General features: G+C 38.7%; 1 protein-coding gene across 1 annotated transcript in view; it reads right to left on the reverse strand.

Annotated features, from left to right (window-relative positions):
- nup188 (nucleoporin 188) overlaps window positions 1–19,220 on the reverse strand; it is an 87,718-nt gene that overhangs the window by 52,254 nt on the left and 16,244 nt on the right. The window contains exons 9-19 of the mRNA XM_078550005.1: window positions 18,388–18,599; window positions 15,861–15,975; window positions 14,758–14,958; window positions 13,288–13,377; window positions 11,083–11,148; window positions 6,612–6,731; window positions 6,182–6,308; window positions 4,971–5,126; window positions 3,413–3,539; window positions 2,903–2,990; window positions 1,489–1,565 (exon numbers count right to left, since the gene is read on the reverse strand). Of these exons, the coding sequence (XP_078406131.1) occupies window positions 1,489–1,565; window positions 2,903–2,990; window positions 3,413–3,539; window positions 4,971–5,126; window positions 6,182–6,308; window positions 6,612–6,731; window positions 11,083–11,148; window positions 13,288–13,377; window positions 14,758–14,958; window positions 15,861–15,975; window positions 18,388–18,599 (1,379 nt within the window). The remainder of the gene's footprint in view (window positions 1–1,488; window positions 1,566–2,902; window positions 2,991–3,412; window positions 3,540–4,970; window positions 5,127–6,181; window positions 6,309–6,611; window positions 6,732–11,082; window positions 11,149–13,287; window positions 13,378–14,757; window positions 14,959–15,860; window positions 15,976–18,387; window positions 18,600–19,220) is intronic.

The following is a 19,220-nucleotide window of genomic DNA, read 5'->3' on the forward strand; positions in this document are numbered from 1 at the left end:
AGAAGACACAGTGCAAGGTTGGCACAAGTCTTCAAAGCCAGCACAAAGCAGTGACCAAAGCTACAAGAAATCTTCCAAAAAAACACCCAAAAATATAACAGAGATAAGCTTTGCATCATAATCCAACACCTTTCAGACCCTGGAAGAAAATTTGTTCAGTCACTTACAGAAGTGACTGGAGTAAGAAGGCTCCGAGAGAACAATCATAGTAAAATGAAGGGAATCCATAGTATCCTTACTTCTGAAGGTTCTGCATTCAGATGTATATTATTTACAATGCTTTAAAAATCTAACCTAAATGCATCTTTAATACTGTCTATATTCTGCAACACAAACCTTTTTATTCTCCAAGCACTCAATGATAGTTATTAGCTTGCATCCTCTTAACATTCCTTTTATTGCAACTTCTTGCATCATCAATTTTGATCAGCCTCATTGCTGTAATTTTGTATAAGATGATGGTCAAAAGTGGGTGCATGTACAAAGTGAACCAGATTTGACAACATAGGAACAGTAGTTCCCATTTAGCTCCTCTAGCCTTTTCTGCCATTAAATGAGATCATGACTGATCTGTGACCTAACTCTTTATACCAGCCTTTATCCCATATCTACTAATATCTTTGGGCTTACAAAAAACTACCAATTTTAGTTTTAAAATTAACAATTGATCTAGCAAAGAATTAATACATAGAGGGTTTTAAAATTTTATTTTTAAGTATTTAATACACACAAACTACCCAAGCATTCTTTCCCAACCCTTGCCCTCCCATCAGCAGCAATCTTCAATTTAAAGTTAGGCATTTTGAGAGCAAGGTCTTCATAGGAAGAAAGCATTACTGGTCACAAGAGGTCGTTACAATTCTAAGGTTTTATAAGGTGGTTATGTTTTGGGACTGTATCTTTTAAGGTAAAATGATGGCAGCTGTGTCCTGTTTTGAAGTCCGCCTGATATCAGGTCCGGGTGACATGACCGCTAAAGATTAGGGATGGCCCAGATTGTTTTGCTGGGAAGATGGTGCAGGCTGTTCACACTTGTTCTGTTCTTACAGTGGTTAGATTGGTAGTCTCTAAAGTCCCACAGAGATGTTGAGAATGTCAGATTGTAAACAGTTGTTCTTTAAACTGCCTATTTAGCTCCAAGACAAGACAGACTTGGGTTCTGTAGTTTAAAGTATGGACGCCTACAAAAGCAGTATTTAGTCAAAAGTGTTTTTAGTTTGTTTATTACAGTAAAACGTGCAATTGTGAAATGTCATCCTTTCAGCTATTAACTGGAAGCTCACATTTCTTTTTTTAAAAAAGTTAACAGTCCCTACAGCAATCATAACAAGACAAGCAAAGAAAGTAACAGGAGTGACAATGACATTTAAAAAGTTAGAAAATATAACACACTTTAATCAGTAAGTAGTCCAAAGCAATCAGTCTTTTTTTCAGTATCTTACGTTTTACATTGTGACAAAATTTGTAACAGAATTTATAATCAAATACCTGAGGGACTGAGCAATCCCAGTGACTTGTGTTACAGAGTACGGTAAGAAGCCTGTGTGCTGTAGATCTGCCCATACCTAAGTAGAGAAAAGAAGTCAATGTAATACATTTCTGTTAGATACACAATAAACGTAATGAAAACTTCAACATTTAACCAAATAATGCATCCAAAGGCAAACAAACAGAAGGAAAATGCTTTAAGTTATTAAGTTAAGCGCAGCTTAAAAAACATTTATCTCAAAATCTGAGCTAAGTAATTAATTCACAGCAGAATACCTACAGTATAATGATTTAAGTAAATCTCTAAAAATTACTCTCTATCATTGCACAATGCCAAACTTAAGTACAGTTTTGTTATGGTTGTGTGTTAAATCCTGCTAATTGATACCCATGGATTGTACTTGGGCTGCAATTTGTTATTCCATTTAATTTTTGGTAATATCTTTAAAATGTGTTTTCTCCCAACAAAAATTAAGCAGGTAAAATGAAGGTATATCTGCAGATTCTTTTGTTCTTGCTGGATTCTGAAGGCTGCTCAGACAGAAGAGCTTTGTCGTTATTTGGCTTATATTTCACTTGAAATTCCCTATCTGAAGGATACAGTTCAAGACCATATACTGGTGCCATGAGAAGGCTAGTCTGACTGTTAACATCACTTCCAGTTTTCAACACTTGGCTCATTTTATTCTAAGAGGCTGCTCTCATTGTTGGAAAAGCGTTAGTGAGTGCTCAGATGAACAACAGATAATAAATCATATTATCTTGCACTCAAACATTAGCCCGATTCAGAGTATTTTATAGTCCTAACTAAATCTGATTAGTTATTTTAGCCTGTTGAATCTCTAGTCTGTATGTTAATATTTTCTGTTTATTTAAAATGCACATGAAAGAGGGTATACTTAATCCAGTGGCCAAACTGCAGTTGGGATTTTGTTAATTCCCAGGTCCATGCACTGCAGTGGTCAGAAAGTAAAAAGGCGCAGATTTCAGATCAAAAAGGACTAGTCTGCTTTGGAAACAATCTAGTCGTGGAATGAGAAAAGAGTGCAAAAGAATCAAAATTCTAACACAGGAGATGAGTTCACATCCACAGTTCCTCACATGGCGAGTTGCTAATCTCACCTGTGGTATCAGAAGGAGGTTGCCAAATAGAAGCTTAGAGCTTTCCCACAGAAAGGACAGAAGAGGATAAAAGGAAAAGAGCGAGTCAACCTCCGCTGAATCCATGCCCTTCTTAGCAGCTAACTTAAGAATGGAACTGCATAGGATTGGGAACAGTTAGCCTGCCCACACTCTCAGCCAGCGCAGGGAGACCTAAAAAGATGGGAGAAAATAAAAATTCCATGGCTTCCTTAAGAAAGTACTCTATCACAAAGTCGTTGTCCCAACACTGATTATTCTCATCACACTTTACCTTGGCTGGCATCCGAGTGGCCAGAACAGTTAGGGTGTTTACACAGGAAGCAATCACGTCAGTTGGAGGGTTTAGCACTGAACTAAGTCTGCAGCAAGCACAAAAAGAATTAGCACAAAAATAAAAATAAATCACATTTTCTATTACAAATCTAGACATTGAAATTACTGACTAATCTATCTAGCACTGGAGAGCATAAACATAAGAGAACGCTATGTGAACAATTCTGTTGTCGAATCAGAAGATGCAAACAGCTTTTACAAAATTGAGATCTTATGTTGATCCATGGGCAATGGGGTTCTTAGCTGAAGAGCACAATACCTCAAAATTGTAGTCACTAATACTGAAGCAATTTGGCAGTCATCTTTGGTTTCATTTCCAAAATTTTGATCATGTCGAGACAACACTATCGCTGTACTATATAGTTTTACAGGCAAATACAGATAAATACCAACTAAAAACGTATTCTTAGCACCCTTAGTTTCATAAAAACATTAATAAAAATTTTACCTTTGAATTAACATGTACAAACGTGAAGTGATTGGCAGCAGATAATCAGTAATAGACCAATCGGTGCTGATTATTTTATGTACCAGGTCAATGATCGGTTTGACCTTCTGGCAGTGAAGAAGAACATCTACAACAATAAGACAAAACTATACATAAACTCTGAGTACATCTGTAAGATTTTACTATTTAATGAATACGATAATGTTTCTGTTAACCAAACAAAATGTCTGGTGCCAAATGATACTATAGGTTAAATGAACAATCTGTTATTAAAATGTTAGTGGAGCTGGTTTCTTTATGCTATGCAAAACATTTATTAAGTTCAGCTTTATAGGCAAAAAAAAAAATTAACTGATATCAGGTGAACTGCAATGTCTTTCTCAGTTCAATTGTTCAGATTTAGGCAACAGAACAAGTTACATAATCCAGCAGCAGGGCTATTGTATACATTGTGTTTCACATGAAAATGTTTTCCAAAAAATATGACTTTTTAAAATTTGCTCTGAGCATTACTCCTGATAACTTGAAACTTAAATTATTCCTTCAAATTATTTAACTATGCAAATACCATAGGACGGTGAGCATTTAATGCTTTAAAAAAGGAATTCATCAGATAATTTTAATTAAGGGCAGTCTGTACACCTGTAATAAACAGGCAGAAATTGAGAACATTATTGGCCTGAATTTCATAGCACTAATGATGGCAAAGCTGTCAGCATCATTGTCTTTACTCCTCTGAAACTGACAACAACCTCCGGAGTCCACACATGCACAGTTAAACACAGAAATATAGAAGCTGCTATCAATGATTCTATGCTTTTCTAAAGGGTACACCGTTGAAGTTCCCCTAGTCTGCAACCAAATAGAAATCACTGAACTGACGAGAATGCGCCCTTTTACATTAGTCATGCTGTAAAAATCCTTTAAAAAGTTACATATTGTTGAATGAAGTGTAACTGGATTTTTAATGCAGTGCTAAGTTCATAATTACTGAACAGCCTCACTAATCCTGAAAAACTAATTTCATATTTATGGAATGTCAAATTTCTCCATTATGATAAAATAAAATCACATTTTTTTAAAAACCTTATGATATTTCAGTTTCTGTGTTAATCCCATGCATGTTCCAATAATTTATCTTGCTCTCTAAAACGTTAATTAGAAGTGAAGTTCATCAGTGCAGTCACTTCCTGGGTGGAAGTCTGTAAGAATACTACAATGTGATTGGCTGCTTAGTTGCTTGATGAAATCACTGTTATTGGACATCTGGCAATCCCTTTGCCTTGGCACCATATTCAAACTAACATAAGAAAACATAAAATTCATGTCACAGAGATCACTAGATCTTTGTCCATAGCTTTCTTCCAGATCAGCAGTGAGCACCACTGCTTCAAACCTGACCAGAAATCCAGGCCGTTATATTTTGACTTAACAAAATTTGAATTAAACTTTTGTTACTTATGAACTTTTTGAAGTAACTTCTGTTACTTTAAAATTACAGGGTATAACAGCAAGAGTTGTTATAGTTCTCACACAAAGCAACTGCTGTCAAACTCACCTGCTGTTGAAACCACATGTAACAGCATCTCAATCTCACAAGTGAAAACTGTCCAGGAGCTATACGAGAAATCCCAACGTACAAGAGAACCCTGGTCTGCAGGCATTACGAGTCCATATGTACCTTGCGGCATGCGTATATTAGCCTGACCAGATCCTAGGATTAGGTAAAATAATGAAATTTATTTAATGCAGGAGTTACTTTTTATTTTACATGATTGTTTATAAGGATTGCATCCATTTTGAGAATATATTCTGACATACATCAATTTTAAGTCTACTTTGATGTCTAGTGTCAGCTTAAAGGTAATATTTCCGTATAATTTATATTTTGCATCTTATATCCTAGATTAGAAAAGATTATACAGATAGTTCAATATCTCAGTGCATTAACCTATTAATGTACTTCAGCGGAGCATCTTAATACACTGTCATTATTAGTTTATGAATTCAACCAGGTTATCTAGCAAGATACCTATTGGAAAAGAGGCTTCTGCCAGGAGCGTTGAGAAAAACCAGGAGCAGGAAGAAAAGGCAATCTTTCAGCATTCAGAAAGTTCAGGTTTCAGTGCAAGTCCACTCTTATTTCTGCTTTCTCCCTAGGGCACAAATCTTTCCCTGGTTAAACGAACTCCTTCCATATAAACATGTGCAAGATTAACCTCTTTCCCACCACGACTGCCTTCCCTCCTCCTTGTAACTGCTGTATAAGGCTATCCAGCTGAGTTCATAAACTTACTTTACAAGTGTTACTTCCAATTCTAACTCATCACATTCAACACATCAATTATGTACAAGATGTTTTTGTATGCTTTGCATCTTTGCCATGGTGGTTGTTAAAAGGGTCAACAGACATAGAAGAGAATCAAGAAACACAAGTGAAACCTCAGCAGCACAGTCAGGAATTTAGGTGCATCATATCTCTTTATATTCATGCAACTACAATAATTATCCAATTACAAATACGGAAGGAAATGACCTAAGAACATCAGCAAAGGAGATGCTGGCTATTCAGCTCTTCATGCCTGCTCTGCCATTCCTTCAGCCCTACAGTTCCATGTTCCTGCACCATCCCCCATATCACTCAATTCCTTTAGTGTCCAAAAATCTATCATCTCTACTTTGAAAGAATCTTACATTTAAATAAATGAAAGTGCATGTTCGTACAAAGTTCCCAGAGGCTGTGCAAGAATATCTGGAACAACTTCTTACCAAGAGGATAAAGCAACTTTGGCGTTTGCCTCTTCCACCGGGTTCCATCCTCATGTGAAAGTACGTCATGAGGTTTGTGCTTATATGGCTCAGTATAACATGTCATTTTGTCCAAAAAGCTGTAAACCTTCAAAAGAAAGTAAATGTCAACAACTGAACACAAACTCACCTACACCAACTAAAAAGAAAATAAAAATTTGTGATAATATTCTACATCAGTAAATCAAATTATATTTAATTTAATGAAGATATTGGCTCATTTAGTACTATTTCATTTATATTACAGTAAATAACACTGTTATTCCCTAATATTGTATTACAACCATCTATTGTATTTAAAAGCAGCATTGTATCAAATTAGGAATTTTGCATTAAATTGCCCCTTGGAATCTCCCTTATCAAAAAATAGGTTTGGTAAGCTTATTCATACCTTTTTAGCAGTGGATTTATCCGATATAAGTGCAGATAGTAGCTGCAGCAGCGGTGCCATAGACTGCGGGAACATTCCACAATTGTTGTCCAACAAAATAGCAATACCTGCTGTGGGCTCCTTGATATACATATATTAAAAAAAGGAGGCAAATACATATGAAAGGGAATCAGAATTTACACTAAATGTAAAACTCATTGCTATGCTACTTTTACCAAATAAGACAATTCTATTAAAAACCAACTAAAAATCCTGGGCTTATCCCATTACTCTTTATTTATGTTCATAGCAAGCAAAGTTGGTTCTATAGGCAGTTGTATACCTATTAGCTGAAAATGTGTAAAACCTTAAGCATGGAGTGAAAGGGATAGGGTGCCATAATATTAACAAATACTCTTTACCCAAGTTGCACTCTAAAAAGTTTTATGGGTACCCACTATATGCTTAATTACTTTGATAATCAGAAAAACACTCTAGTGGTAGACCACAGGAAAAAAGGAATGCAGGAATTGGTAAGACAAAAAAAACTAAAGTCCATCTAAGTTCACCTGGCAACCAGGCAGTTCCATGATAAAATGATGATCACAGCAATCAGTCCAGTGCCCCATCTCTTCAATCATTTTGATTTGCTCTGTTCTGTATCATCTCACTGGCTGCGATATCAATATTGTACTGTGGCAACCAGAACAGCACACAGCATTCTAACTGTGGTCACAAAATTATTAAGTGGAAACATTACCTCACCATTTCAGGTCAATATTGTCCTTATAATACATCCCAAAATCTGAATTGCTTTACTCACTGCCCTGAGCATTATTGCTGAAGCTTAAAATGTATTGTCAAAAGGTCTCCAACTCTTATTTTCCATGCACATCTTTTCCAGTTAAGTACTATTCCCTTCCTGGGTATTTTCCCCCATGTGAAGCACTTCGCATTTCTCTACGTTGAATTTAATTTGCCACCTATCTACTCAATTCCCAAGCATTTCAAATCCTCCCGTAGCTTCAGCTGTTCAGCTTGAGTTTACCACCTTTTAAGCTTTGTCATCATCTGTATATTTAGCCACTGTGCTTGTGAATCATAGCTCCAGATTATCTATGAAAATATTAAACCAATAGATCCCAAACAGATCCATGTAGTAACATTTTCCTAGGCTAATGACAACTCTGTACCACCACACTCTGGATTTTGTTAACTAGTTATGCTCCATTATAAGCCATTCCTACTAATTAATGCTTTCTTCTTTTTCAGCACTAGCCTTTCCAGACCATGTATGTCAGGCTAAACTACAAATGGCATTTACTGTAAGAAAAACAATTATACTGAAACAAAAAGTGTAATGTAATATTGTACTTATACAACTTATATGTAATATTGTATGGTAATTTAAACCATTTTCAGAGACCATTTAAGTTTCTCAAACTTATTAGAATCCTCATATGGGAACTATGCTTCACGCAGTTTTGTGTCTCACTATGTCATGTGGCTAAATGACTGAAGTTAGCTACAGACCCAATGAAAGGCTGTACAAGATGTACCCAACATCTTGTACCGACAGTACAGTTTTCACAGTAGGCAATAAAGAAAAAAACAGCTCTTTATTAACATGACAGTAATCATTAATAATTATTATTTCCATCACCCAGCAGCAGCAAAAAAAACTTGCTTCATCGCCTTTGGAATTTGTAAGTGCATCTGGGATGCCATTGCTATGATAACCAATATAGGAACCTAGGGGCAGGAATGGGCTATTTGTCCACTCAAGCCTGCTCTGCCATTCCACTAGAGGGGAGGCGATGGCGTATTGGTATTGTCACTAGACTAGTAATCCAGAGAACTAGGATAATACTCTGGGGACCAGGATTTGAATCCCACCAAAGCAGATGGTGGAATTTGAATTCAATAAAATATTTTGAATTAAGAGTCTAACGATGACCATGAAACCATGGTGATTGTCGTAAAAACCCATCTGGTTCACTAACACCCTTGAGGGAAGGAAATCTGCTGTCCTTACCTGGTCTGGCCTATATGCGACTCCAGACCCACAGCAACGTGGTTGGCTCTTAAAATGCCCTTTGTTGTACAAAACCACTAAAAACAAGTCAATAAGGAACGAAACGAAAATGGCAAACTCAGCCCCGTCGACCCTGCAAAGTCCTCCCTATCTGGGGGCTTGTACCAAAATTGGGAGAGGTGTCTCACACAAGCAACAGCCTGACATAGTCATATTCACGGAATCACACCTTACAGATAGAGTCCCAGACACCACCATCACCTTCCTTGGGTATGTCCTGCCCCACAAAGATGGCAGTATACCATCCTGGTATACAATCAGGAGGGAGTTGCCCTGGGAGTCCTCAACTTCAATTCCAGGCCCCATTAAGTCTCATGGCACCAGTTCAAACATGGGCAAAGAAACCTCCAGCTCAGTATTCCCCAAGTTGAACACTACTTGGAGGAAGCAGAGGGTGGCAAGGGCGCCAAAAGTACTCTGTGTGGGGGACTTCAATTTCCATCACCAAGAGTGGCTCGATAGTACCATTACAGGCCGAGCTGGCCGAGTCCTCTGCGGCAGGTGGTGAGGGAACCAACAAGAGGGAAAAACATACTTGACATCCTCATCAACCTGCCTGCCGCAGATGCATCTGTCCACAACAGCGTCGGTAGGAGTGACCACCGCACAGTCCTTGTGGAGACAAAGTCCCATCTTCACACTGAGGATACCCTCCAAGTTGTGTGGCACTACCACTGTGCTAAATGAGATAGATTTCGAACAGATCTAGCAACTCAAGACTGGGCATGAGGCACTGTAGGCCATCAGTGGCAGAATTGTACTCAACAACAATCTGTAAACTCATGGCCCACATATCTCCTACTCTCCCATTACCACCAAGTCAGGGGATCAACCCTGGTTCAATGAAGAGTGCAGGAGTAGCACCAGGAACACCTTAAAATGAGGTGTCAACCTGGTGAAGCTACAACACAGGACTACTTGCATGCCAAACAGCGTAAGCAGCAAGCAATAGGCAAAGCAAGCGATTCCACAAGCAACAGATCAGGTCTAAGCTCTGCAGTCCTGCCACATCCAGTCGTGAATGGTGGTGGACAATTACAGAACTCACTGAAGGAGGTGGTTCCACAAATATCCCCACCCTCAATGATGGGGGACCCCAGCACATTAGTGCAAAAGATAAGGCTGAAGCACTTGCAACTATCTTCGGCCAGAAGTGCCGAGTGGATGATCCATTAAGGCCTCCTCCGGAAGTCCCCTGCATCACAGATGCCAGTCTTTAGCCAATTCAATTCATTCCACGTGATATCAAGAAACAGCTGAAGACACTGGATACTGCAAAGGCTATGGGCCCTGATAATATTCCAGCAATAGTACTGAAGACTTGTGCTCCAGAGCTTGCTGCACCCACTAGCCAAGCTGTTCTAGTACAGCTACAACATTGGCATCCACCCAGCAATGTGGAAAATTGCACATGTACGACCTGTACACAAAAAGAAGAAATCCAACCTCACCAATTACCGCCCCATCAGTCTACTCTCGATCGTTAGTAAAGAGATGGAAGGGGTCATCAACAATGCTATCAAGCAGCATTTGCTTAGCAATAACCTGCTCACTGACTTTCAGTTTAGGGGGTTCCAGCAGGGTCACTCAGCTCTTGACTTCATCACAGCCGTGGTTCAAACATGGACAAAAGAGCTCAGCTCCAGAGGTGAGGGGAGAGTGATTGTCCTTGGTATCAAGGGAACATTTGACCGAGTGTGGCATCAGGGAGCCCTAACAAAACTTGAGTCAATGGGAATGAGGGGAAAACTCGCCACAGGTTGGAGTCATACCTACTTGCAAAGGTAAATCGTGCTTAACTAACTTGGAGTTTTTGAAGAGGTAACAGAAAAGGAAACTTCAGCTATGAGGATAGATTGGAGAAGTTGGGGTTGTTTTCCTTGGAGAGAAGGCTGAGAGGAGACTTGATAGAAGTTTTCAAAATCATGAGGGGGCTGGACAGAGTAGATATGGAGAAGCTGTTCCCACTCATAAAAGGATCAAGAACAAGGGGGCACAGCTCTAAAGTGATTTGCAAAAGAAGCAAATGTGACGTTAGAAAAAACTTTCATACAAGTGGTTCAGGTCTGGAATGCACTGCCTAGAAGTGTGGCGGAGGGAGGTTCAATTGAGGCATTCAAGAGGGCATTAGGTGATTATTTGAATAGAAACAAGCTGCAGGAGTATGGGGAAAAGGCAGAGCAATGGCACTAGGTCATAATGCTCATTTGGAGAGCCAGTGCAGTCATGATGGGCCAAATAGCCTCCTTTTGCGCCGTTAAGATTCTGTGATTCTATAGTACTTTTGGCTGATAGAAACTTGCTATCTTGAATTAACTTTTTGATCCTGCTGCAGAAAATCGACAATGTCAGTAGCATCCTTGCAATCTTTAGATAAACACAATCTAATGTACTCACAGTATCCCAAAAAAGTTCAGCCAGGTTAGGGGCTGTGAACACCTCACAGGCGACATTAATCAAGTGCTGGAAGAGAAGAAAAACTGGGTCAAATCAGTCTACTTCCGAAAAGTACATGAAGCATAAATAATAGTTATTACCAAAATATACAAAGGTTAAATGAAAGCACAACTACCACAAACGAGTATCAGCCAAATAGAAAATTATGCCCATTTCTGATCATGCCCAAGGACAAGCCACCACCTACTGCAACTGCAATATTGAAATAGGATAGCTTCTGTTTCCTCAGCAAACATACGTTTGAAACAGTTTTTGCTATTAATGAGGAACAATTCTATACAGGAAAGCACTTTAGTTAAAAGGATTTTATTTTAAAAATGAGGAGGGAATATTAAAAACAAATCTAGCAAAACTTTGAAACTTCATGGGAAGTCCCTTCGCTAATGCCAATGACAAATCTATTTGCAAACTTATTTTTTAAAAATGTATTATTTGGGGAAGCCCCCTGTTCAATGTTAAACTTCACATTAGCAAGAGACGCAGCAAAATTGTATGGCATGTTGGAAACAGTGCTGAGGCACATGTCTGATCCCTGCAAGACTGAGCTCCTGATTCTGGCCATGCCTCTGAGTAGGTGGGTGGATAAAAATGAAAGGAACAATTTTCCAAAGGACACGCTTGAGCAGTTCCTGAATATCAGTTAAGAAAGGCACTGGCTGAGACCTGGCTGCAGGTTATGATTCAACACTGATAGGTCCAACGCCAAAGAAAACGAGGAAGCAGGTAAAGAGATTTTACAAATACAAATTTTAAAAAAAACAATTGTGTCTTGATATGTACCATCACTTTGACTTACATCAGTGGTCATAAATTTATTTATAGGTTAATCACAAGATTTTTTCCTATGAGTACAAATGTAATAAAATGAATGATTTGCGCCAAACCAGCAAGCCTTGTCCATTCTGTAGAAACTTTATAAAGGAGTCACATAAACACAATTGTTATAATCTTCACAATAAACTGATTCATAGGAAAATTGCTCTGCTTTAATAATCAGCAATATAAATTATGCATCAAACTTCCAACAATAAAGCGATCTAAAACATATCTATGCGCCATCACATCCAACAGGATTACTAGACACTTGTCAATCTCCTTTTATTTATCCATTCATGGGACGTGAGCATTGCGGGCAAGGCCAACATTTATTGCCTTATCCAACTGTTCTCGAGAATGCGGTGGTGAGCCACCATCTTTAACCACTGTAGTCCATGTGGTATAGGTACACGCACAGTGTTGTTAGAGAGTAAGTACCAAGATTTTGACCCAGTAATAGTGAAAGAACGGCAATATAGTACCAAGTCATTCCAAGTCAGGATCTTGTGGGACTCAGAGGGGAACAAGTAGATGATGATGTTCCCATGCATCGGCTGCCCTTGTTCTTCTAGGTTAGTGTTCGTGATTGAAAGGCCCGTAAGCCAATGGCAGCTTCCATCGATGTTAAGTGCAGCTCCTTGACCAGTGGTGTAGACCTCCAACCAGGGCCCGGAGAGCAGAGCACTGGGGTCCCAGAGAGGAGTGGCTGGCTGTAAGGTCCAGGGCCTCGGGAAGGAGAGGCTGGTTGTTAGGTCCAGGGCCCCTGTAAGGGGAAACTGGCTGCTGGAGTGAGCCTCCGTGGAGCGGAGCCCCAGGCCATGGGGTGGCGGTGGTGGTGGGGAAGTTGTGGTGGTGGTGGTGTGGGAGGAAGAAGCTGACAGAGTCTGAGGGCGAGAGCGCCTGCATGCAAGAGCGAGTGAGTAGGTGAGTGAGTGTGAGAGACAGAGGGGCAGCAATCAAGCTGGCTGCTGTCTCTTGGATATTGTTGGAGCTGACCTCATCCAGGTAAATAGAAATTATTCCATCACACTTCTGACTTGTGCTTTATAGGCAGTGAACAGGCTTGTGGGGTGTCAGGAGGAAGTTACTCATCACAAATTCCTAGCCTGTCATTCCATACCGGGAGTGAAGATGAACTATAGTGTTCAGGCTAAACTGGGTTGTGCTGCAGGAGGTAATTGGGCTAGGCACAATTCAACCCCAAATTTAAAGTTGGATATTGTCATGTTTAAATTATAATTTATTTCATATTTATGGTAATATTTTATGGACAAGATTTTTTTTTCACAGGTATATTAGAATAGTCAATGCAAATGTCATATTCTGTACCTGCTGATCGCCCAAAGTTTCTTCTTCAAAAGAAGTCAAGACAAATGAGAGCAGTCCATAGATGCACATTCGAGCAGTACTGGCTGTACACTGAAACACACACAACACATTCTATCAGCGTATTTTTAAAGTTATCTGAGGTAGACATAAATATCCTGCAATCCAGCAGGCAAAAAGCAGAATAAAAGATAGAGAAAATAATAGCAGTTTCATTCTGTTCTTAAAATTTGCCCAATGCCTAACTTTTACAAAAATTAAAATTACACATGCAAAAACTTCCCCTCAGTGCTAGACAAACATCATCTTCACCCCCCAAAATATAACCTGCTGCATAGTACTTGTTAACCATAAATTTAAGATTACCTTATTTGTTCAACTTAGAACAAGACCATTTTTAGAAACAGGAAAAGGCCCATTTTCCCCAACAAATCTCTCTCATTTATATCATCCTATCTCTTTACACTATGTTCAGAAACGCATTTATACTGTGTTCCTCCAATTCTTGTCTTTGGATGTCCTTGATTTCCTTCACCCCGCTACTGGGGGCCATGCTTTCAGCTGCATAGACACTAAGCTCTGGAGTTCATTCCGTAAACCTCTGCATCTCTCCTCCTTCAATGCACTCCTGAAAAGCTACCTCTCTGTGACCAAGCACATGTCCTTATATTGCCTTTGAAAGGTCAGCACTAAAATTTTCCTGATTATGCTCGAGAAACAGTTTGGGATATTTGGCTACATTAAAAGCGCTATTATAAATACAATTTGTTGCTATTGTATTTGCTTCAATGATTTTCCATGGTACCTTATGCCACAAATGTATCACATTTGAACCTCACACTGCTCAACTAATTGAGGCAGCATCTACTCTGCTCAGTAGGGTTTATCTTCAGGAGTTCCAGTTGAAGTATTTGCCCAAATAATTGTTTCAAACTTTTTCCTAATATTGGAAAATTCAATTAACACTACAAAGAATACGGACCAAGTCTACTGCAGTGGATCTGGCTTGTTCATATATTAGAGACAACAACAATTCAATCAATTGTGAATCTTTATAGTTCTTTCCATCCACAAAAATGATCCGCCGGTGATGCTATTTAGCTGGGACTGAGGATTGCTATATAGTATCTGCCCCATGCATAGACTGGCTTTTGCAATACCATTCCCTTCGCATTTCCTTTCCTTTTCAGCTTCTTGAACCTCACTTTTTCACTTTGTCTTTCTAATTTATCATTTCTATCCACAGATTGGTACTGCGATATTACACACTACTGGGTATGCCCCACATCTACATGGTTGAGATGGGGATAATGCAAAATTGATTCTTAGTTGAATGACTTAAGGCAGGTGGCAAATGAACCTACATAAACCCTAGAGCATAATTCTCTAAACCAATCTTGGCTTCAATTTTAAACAGTGCTCGTTCACGCTCTGTCACACAATGATATTATACTACTTTCCCACACTACTCACATTGTTTCCCCCACTGCCAAGTGCCTTAAGCATCTGTGTCATGTACTGGAATACATTCTGCTGAATAGCAGTGCTTCCCAAGCGCCTAATTACATGAGTTGATTCATCCAGGTTCAACGTATGACGCAAAAGAGCCCAAGACAGCAGCACCGGTGCATGATGCGATATGTCCCCTAACGTCAGCAGCAACTTGTCCATCTCCTGCAAGGGAGAGATAAATTTCATAGAAAATTTGAATCTCACTAATTATAGAAAGTGAGATTAAAAGGTCCTTCTGTAAAGATGGCACGACTGACACAGAACTCGAAATAACTAAATACTGAATTTGTTGGCTCATATCAGATACAATTTACAGCACATACAAGAATCAGGTCAATGAAAATCAGTCCACTGTTAACTAGTTTTCAATCATTGCGAAATCTGGGGCACTCGGTGCAGAATACTCTTTACACCTTTCAAAACAACTACTGCTCTATCATGTAACATCCTCAAACACAATAGAAAGAAAAACAAAACAAAACAAGAAACACAATCACAGAGTGTTTCAGGACAAATGAATAGACAATGCATTTGTGCATCTCTAGTAAAATGTTCAATCACAATCCATAGGATTTCCACCTTGTTCTCAACCAAAAGGTGAGCAAACAAAGCTTCTGCTTTTAAACCTAAATAATTGAACAATTGTTAATTCTAGTGCAGTTTGGTCATCTTAAGAGAGGTATGGTGGGGAAACCAATTGATCATTTCAGGATTAGAGCAAAATGCTACTACTGTAAAAGATTTTAAAAAATACCTAAAATATCTCATTAAGGCATACTCAGACAAGGACAAGGCAAAATTATTGCGATACACAAAATCAACAGGAGGCATTTGCAGCAGACAAACCAACTTTTATTGCTCAATTATCCAAATGAAAGTCAAACTCTCAAATTCCAGTTTCATAATGTTAACCTGTAGTCTGCAAACGGTTACAACAAACAAAGCCATGATGGCCCTGAATTAATCATACTGACAAAAGATTATTTTGCTGCTCCACTCTAGTCCTCTCCCATTACACTGCACCCAACATGTAGCATTTCAGTGATTAAGGAAGAAAAGGTTACCTGGCAAACTTCCCGAGCGTTAGCAAACTGATGTTGCTCCACTCGCTCCTCTAGAGCACATTTATGTAGGAAATCGATGTCCATTCCTTCCACCAGGATCAACGTGCTGAAATACCTAGAGAGAAAGGTCAGAGCTCATACGGCTGAAAGCCCATGGGAGAATGGACAGAGGACCTATATGACAGGAATGTATACATTTAATCAACGAGATAAACAATTACTGTAATGTTTAAACTCTAAATTGCCCATAGTTAAAACTGCTGGAGATGCAAAAAGTAACAAATATTCAACAAAGTGAATTGGGGCTGATTAAGCTATTATTCATAATCCTTTGTGATTTAAAAGGACTTTTTACTCCTCAATTCACCCTCCCCACTTTCTGAAGGGATCAAAAACTTGAGTATGGCAACGTAGACACCAATCACCTTTGTTATGATATGACAGATAACATGTGCCAGGCGGATCAAATCCACAAGGGGAAACTTGATCATGGGGTTACAACTGTTTTACAATTTGTATTTTATTTCCAGATGGGTACCCTGAATTCAGAAGTCATAAGACTACCAAGACTTCAGGGTTTTTTTTAGAAAACTAAATTAAACATTTATTAACAAGAGAAAAGATTTGAAGCACATACACAGGTCTACAATTACTACTATAATAACTCCTAAAACCCCTAATTTTAATCTGGCTCCTAGTTACACCTCTGTTAAGGAAACAGTAAAAACAAATAGATTTAAACAGACCCAGGCAAAGCAACATGATACCCTGGACAGTGACTTTCAAAGTGAGCTTTCTTAGCTTTGGTTCCTGTAGACAGCAACTTAATGCACAGAAGCTGGATGCTTTTCATACTTGTGTTAGATCTTAGAATTCCTTCTCCTCTGACACATACCCTCATCGCCTTTATACATGTTTCTCCCTTTTTCATGCAGATTCCATTGTTCCAACATGTCTTTGGAACTTTACCCCTCATAATATAAATCTTTTCATAGTACTAATTTTATCAGTAACCTTTGTAAAAAAATAAACACACTGTTTGGCTTGGCTTCTTCTGGCTATGTTAACATCTTACCATTTAAAATTCAAACTAACCTAATGTATCTAAAAATGCAAATGTTCCTTACACCTCACACTCAAACTTCAGCCAGGTTTACATATTTAGCATTTCAAACCTAACTTCCTTTTTGATGATGACTCAGACTCCAGGCTGGCTGTCTCCAATTCAATTAAATCCCACACACATATACAGAGAAACTATCCAAAACCCCACTATTAACCTAGTTTACAATAAATCACAATAATACTATGAAAATTATTATATTTTCATGCCTTACTACTCTTGTGACACGGATAGTATATTAACAAACTATTGTTCTACACAAAGTGCATCAAATCTGAGCCCAATTCTGTCCTCAACAACTTCCAGCACAGGTCATGATGCTGAACAATTGTCCTCTTCCTTAACCCTTGAGATGTAGCACATTTAACACCAACCCATCTTAAATCACCGTAAGCTGGGCATTACAATTATTGGGCAATCACCTGGGATTTCTCATGTATTTGGTACAAAGCCCTTGCATCCTATAAACGAAAGTATGACCTTATATGCACAATGTAACAGAGTGAAATAGAACAACCTCGTTATTTTCTAAAAATAGAAGTAAATAAGAACTAAAACTGAAGCCCTATCATGCCCTCCTAGTCACCAGATATTGGGATAATGGTACCAGGCCGTTTTGTTTACAGGGCAAAGCCAGTTCTGTTAACCATACCATCAGGAATATTTTCAGCAGAAGCCTTATGTGTGCGTGTCCAATATAGCCTGGTGTCTTTCTGGTCTGAATGGCCCTGCTACTCATTCAGACAATTAGCTCAGCCATTAAGATAATCCACCGTTAAACATTTAGGTATTATTTTATACAGAACTCCAGGATTTACTGTGCACAGAATTGTTAAATGTAATTGTCATAGTGGAGGAACATCCATTCCTGTCTCTTTTTTTTCCTATTATAGTAGTTGTAACAGTCCATGCATTTTACATTCATCTTCAATTGAAGCTCACTTGACTATTTGTATGAAAGCAGAAATCAAATTATGATTAAGTCAGAAACTAGTGGGACACATATAATCAAATATATTTTAAGCACACTGGACAGCGCCATTTTGCATTGAAGCAGTGGAAGCAAGAAACATTCTAATGTATTGCTCAAAAAGTAGAAGGGGGTGAATGAAAGTGGAGACATCCTACTGTTGTCAAATAAACTGCGGCACAGGTGGTGCATAACCCAAAGTGTCAAATATCATTTTCAAACATTCTGGACCAGTGCAGAATGTAACATTCGGTAAGTGATGAAATTTACACATTTTTTCAACAATTTATTGCTGGATATTTGAAAATTTATCCATATAACATTACATTATAAATCACAAAACACTTCAACTGAAAATTCTTAAAAAACCAATTCATCTCAAAAATTATTTAACTACTTGCACATCAATCCTTTCATCTCTAGCACATACTCACCCAATACGATCAACTAGCCCATCCATGCTTTCGTCTATAAGATGCCTGTTTGTTTGTCTTGTTCCAAATCCTTGCTCTTTAAATATTCGTGCAAAAGCCAGGAGGTCTTCTGGTCCCATCTCAAAATAGGCGTAATATAGGAAGATAATCTCCAAAATCAGGGCCTGTTCCTTTAGACACTGTACAAACCATCGAGACACTTGACGTTCCGTCTACAGAAAACATTGAAAGGAGTTAATGTAATATGGTCTGTGCTAATTGAATGCAGCTTAATCAGGGAACAGGGTTTCTGGAACAGGTAACTGAATAATTGTTACAAATGTGAGCTTTTATGAGATTGTATGATTTGGCACAATGCTTAATATTGGGTAAAATGGAGGAATGAAAGCGGTCATGTAGCCTGTTCTGAATTCTGTTAATAGCAAACCTGGGTGGTTTCATTGTTAAGATTAAAGGAGGGCCCAGGTTCTTTTACTGGGAAGAAGGTGCATGGGCAGAAGCATCTATCTGACAGTGGATAGACTTTAGATCTCCTGAGTCCCAGGAAGGTATTAAAGAATGTCATGTTTATAAACAGCTATGCTTTAACTATCTATTTAATTTCAAAATAGAATAAATTTGGGAGTCTAATCGGATAGCTAATCAGTATGTCTACCTGGATACCAGGCCCATGTGATTCACGTGGACATGGAGATGAGCTTCAAGAGGGGGAGGGTGCCTAAGTAGCCACTGTAGGATCACATTACAAGGTTCCCCTTTAATATATATCCCCAAATTTCATAGACAGAGCAGATAGAGGTGGTAATTCTCTACAGTTCCCCACACAGAGATAC

The sequence above is a fragment of the Cetorhinus maximus genome, chromosome 10 (assembly GCF_964194155.1).
Source record: "Cetorhinus maximus chromosome 10, sCetMax3.hap1.1, whole genome shotgun sequence".
Taxonomy (NCBI): Eukaryota; Metazoa; Chordata; class Chondrichthyes; order Lamniformes; family Cetorhinidae; genus Cetorhinus; species Cetorhinus maximus.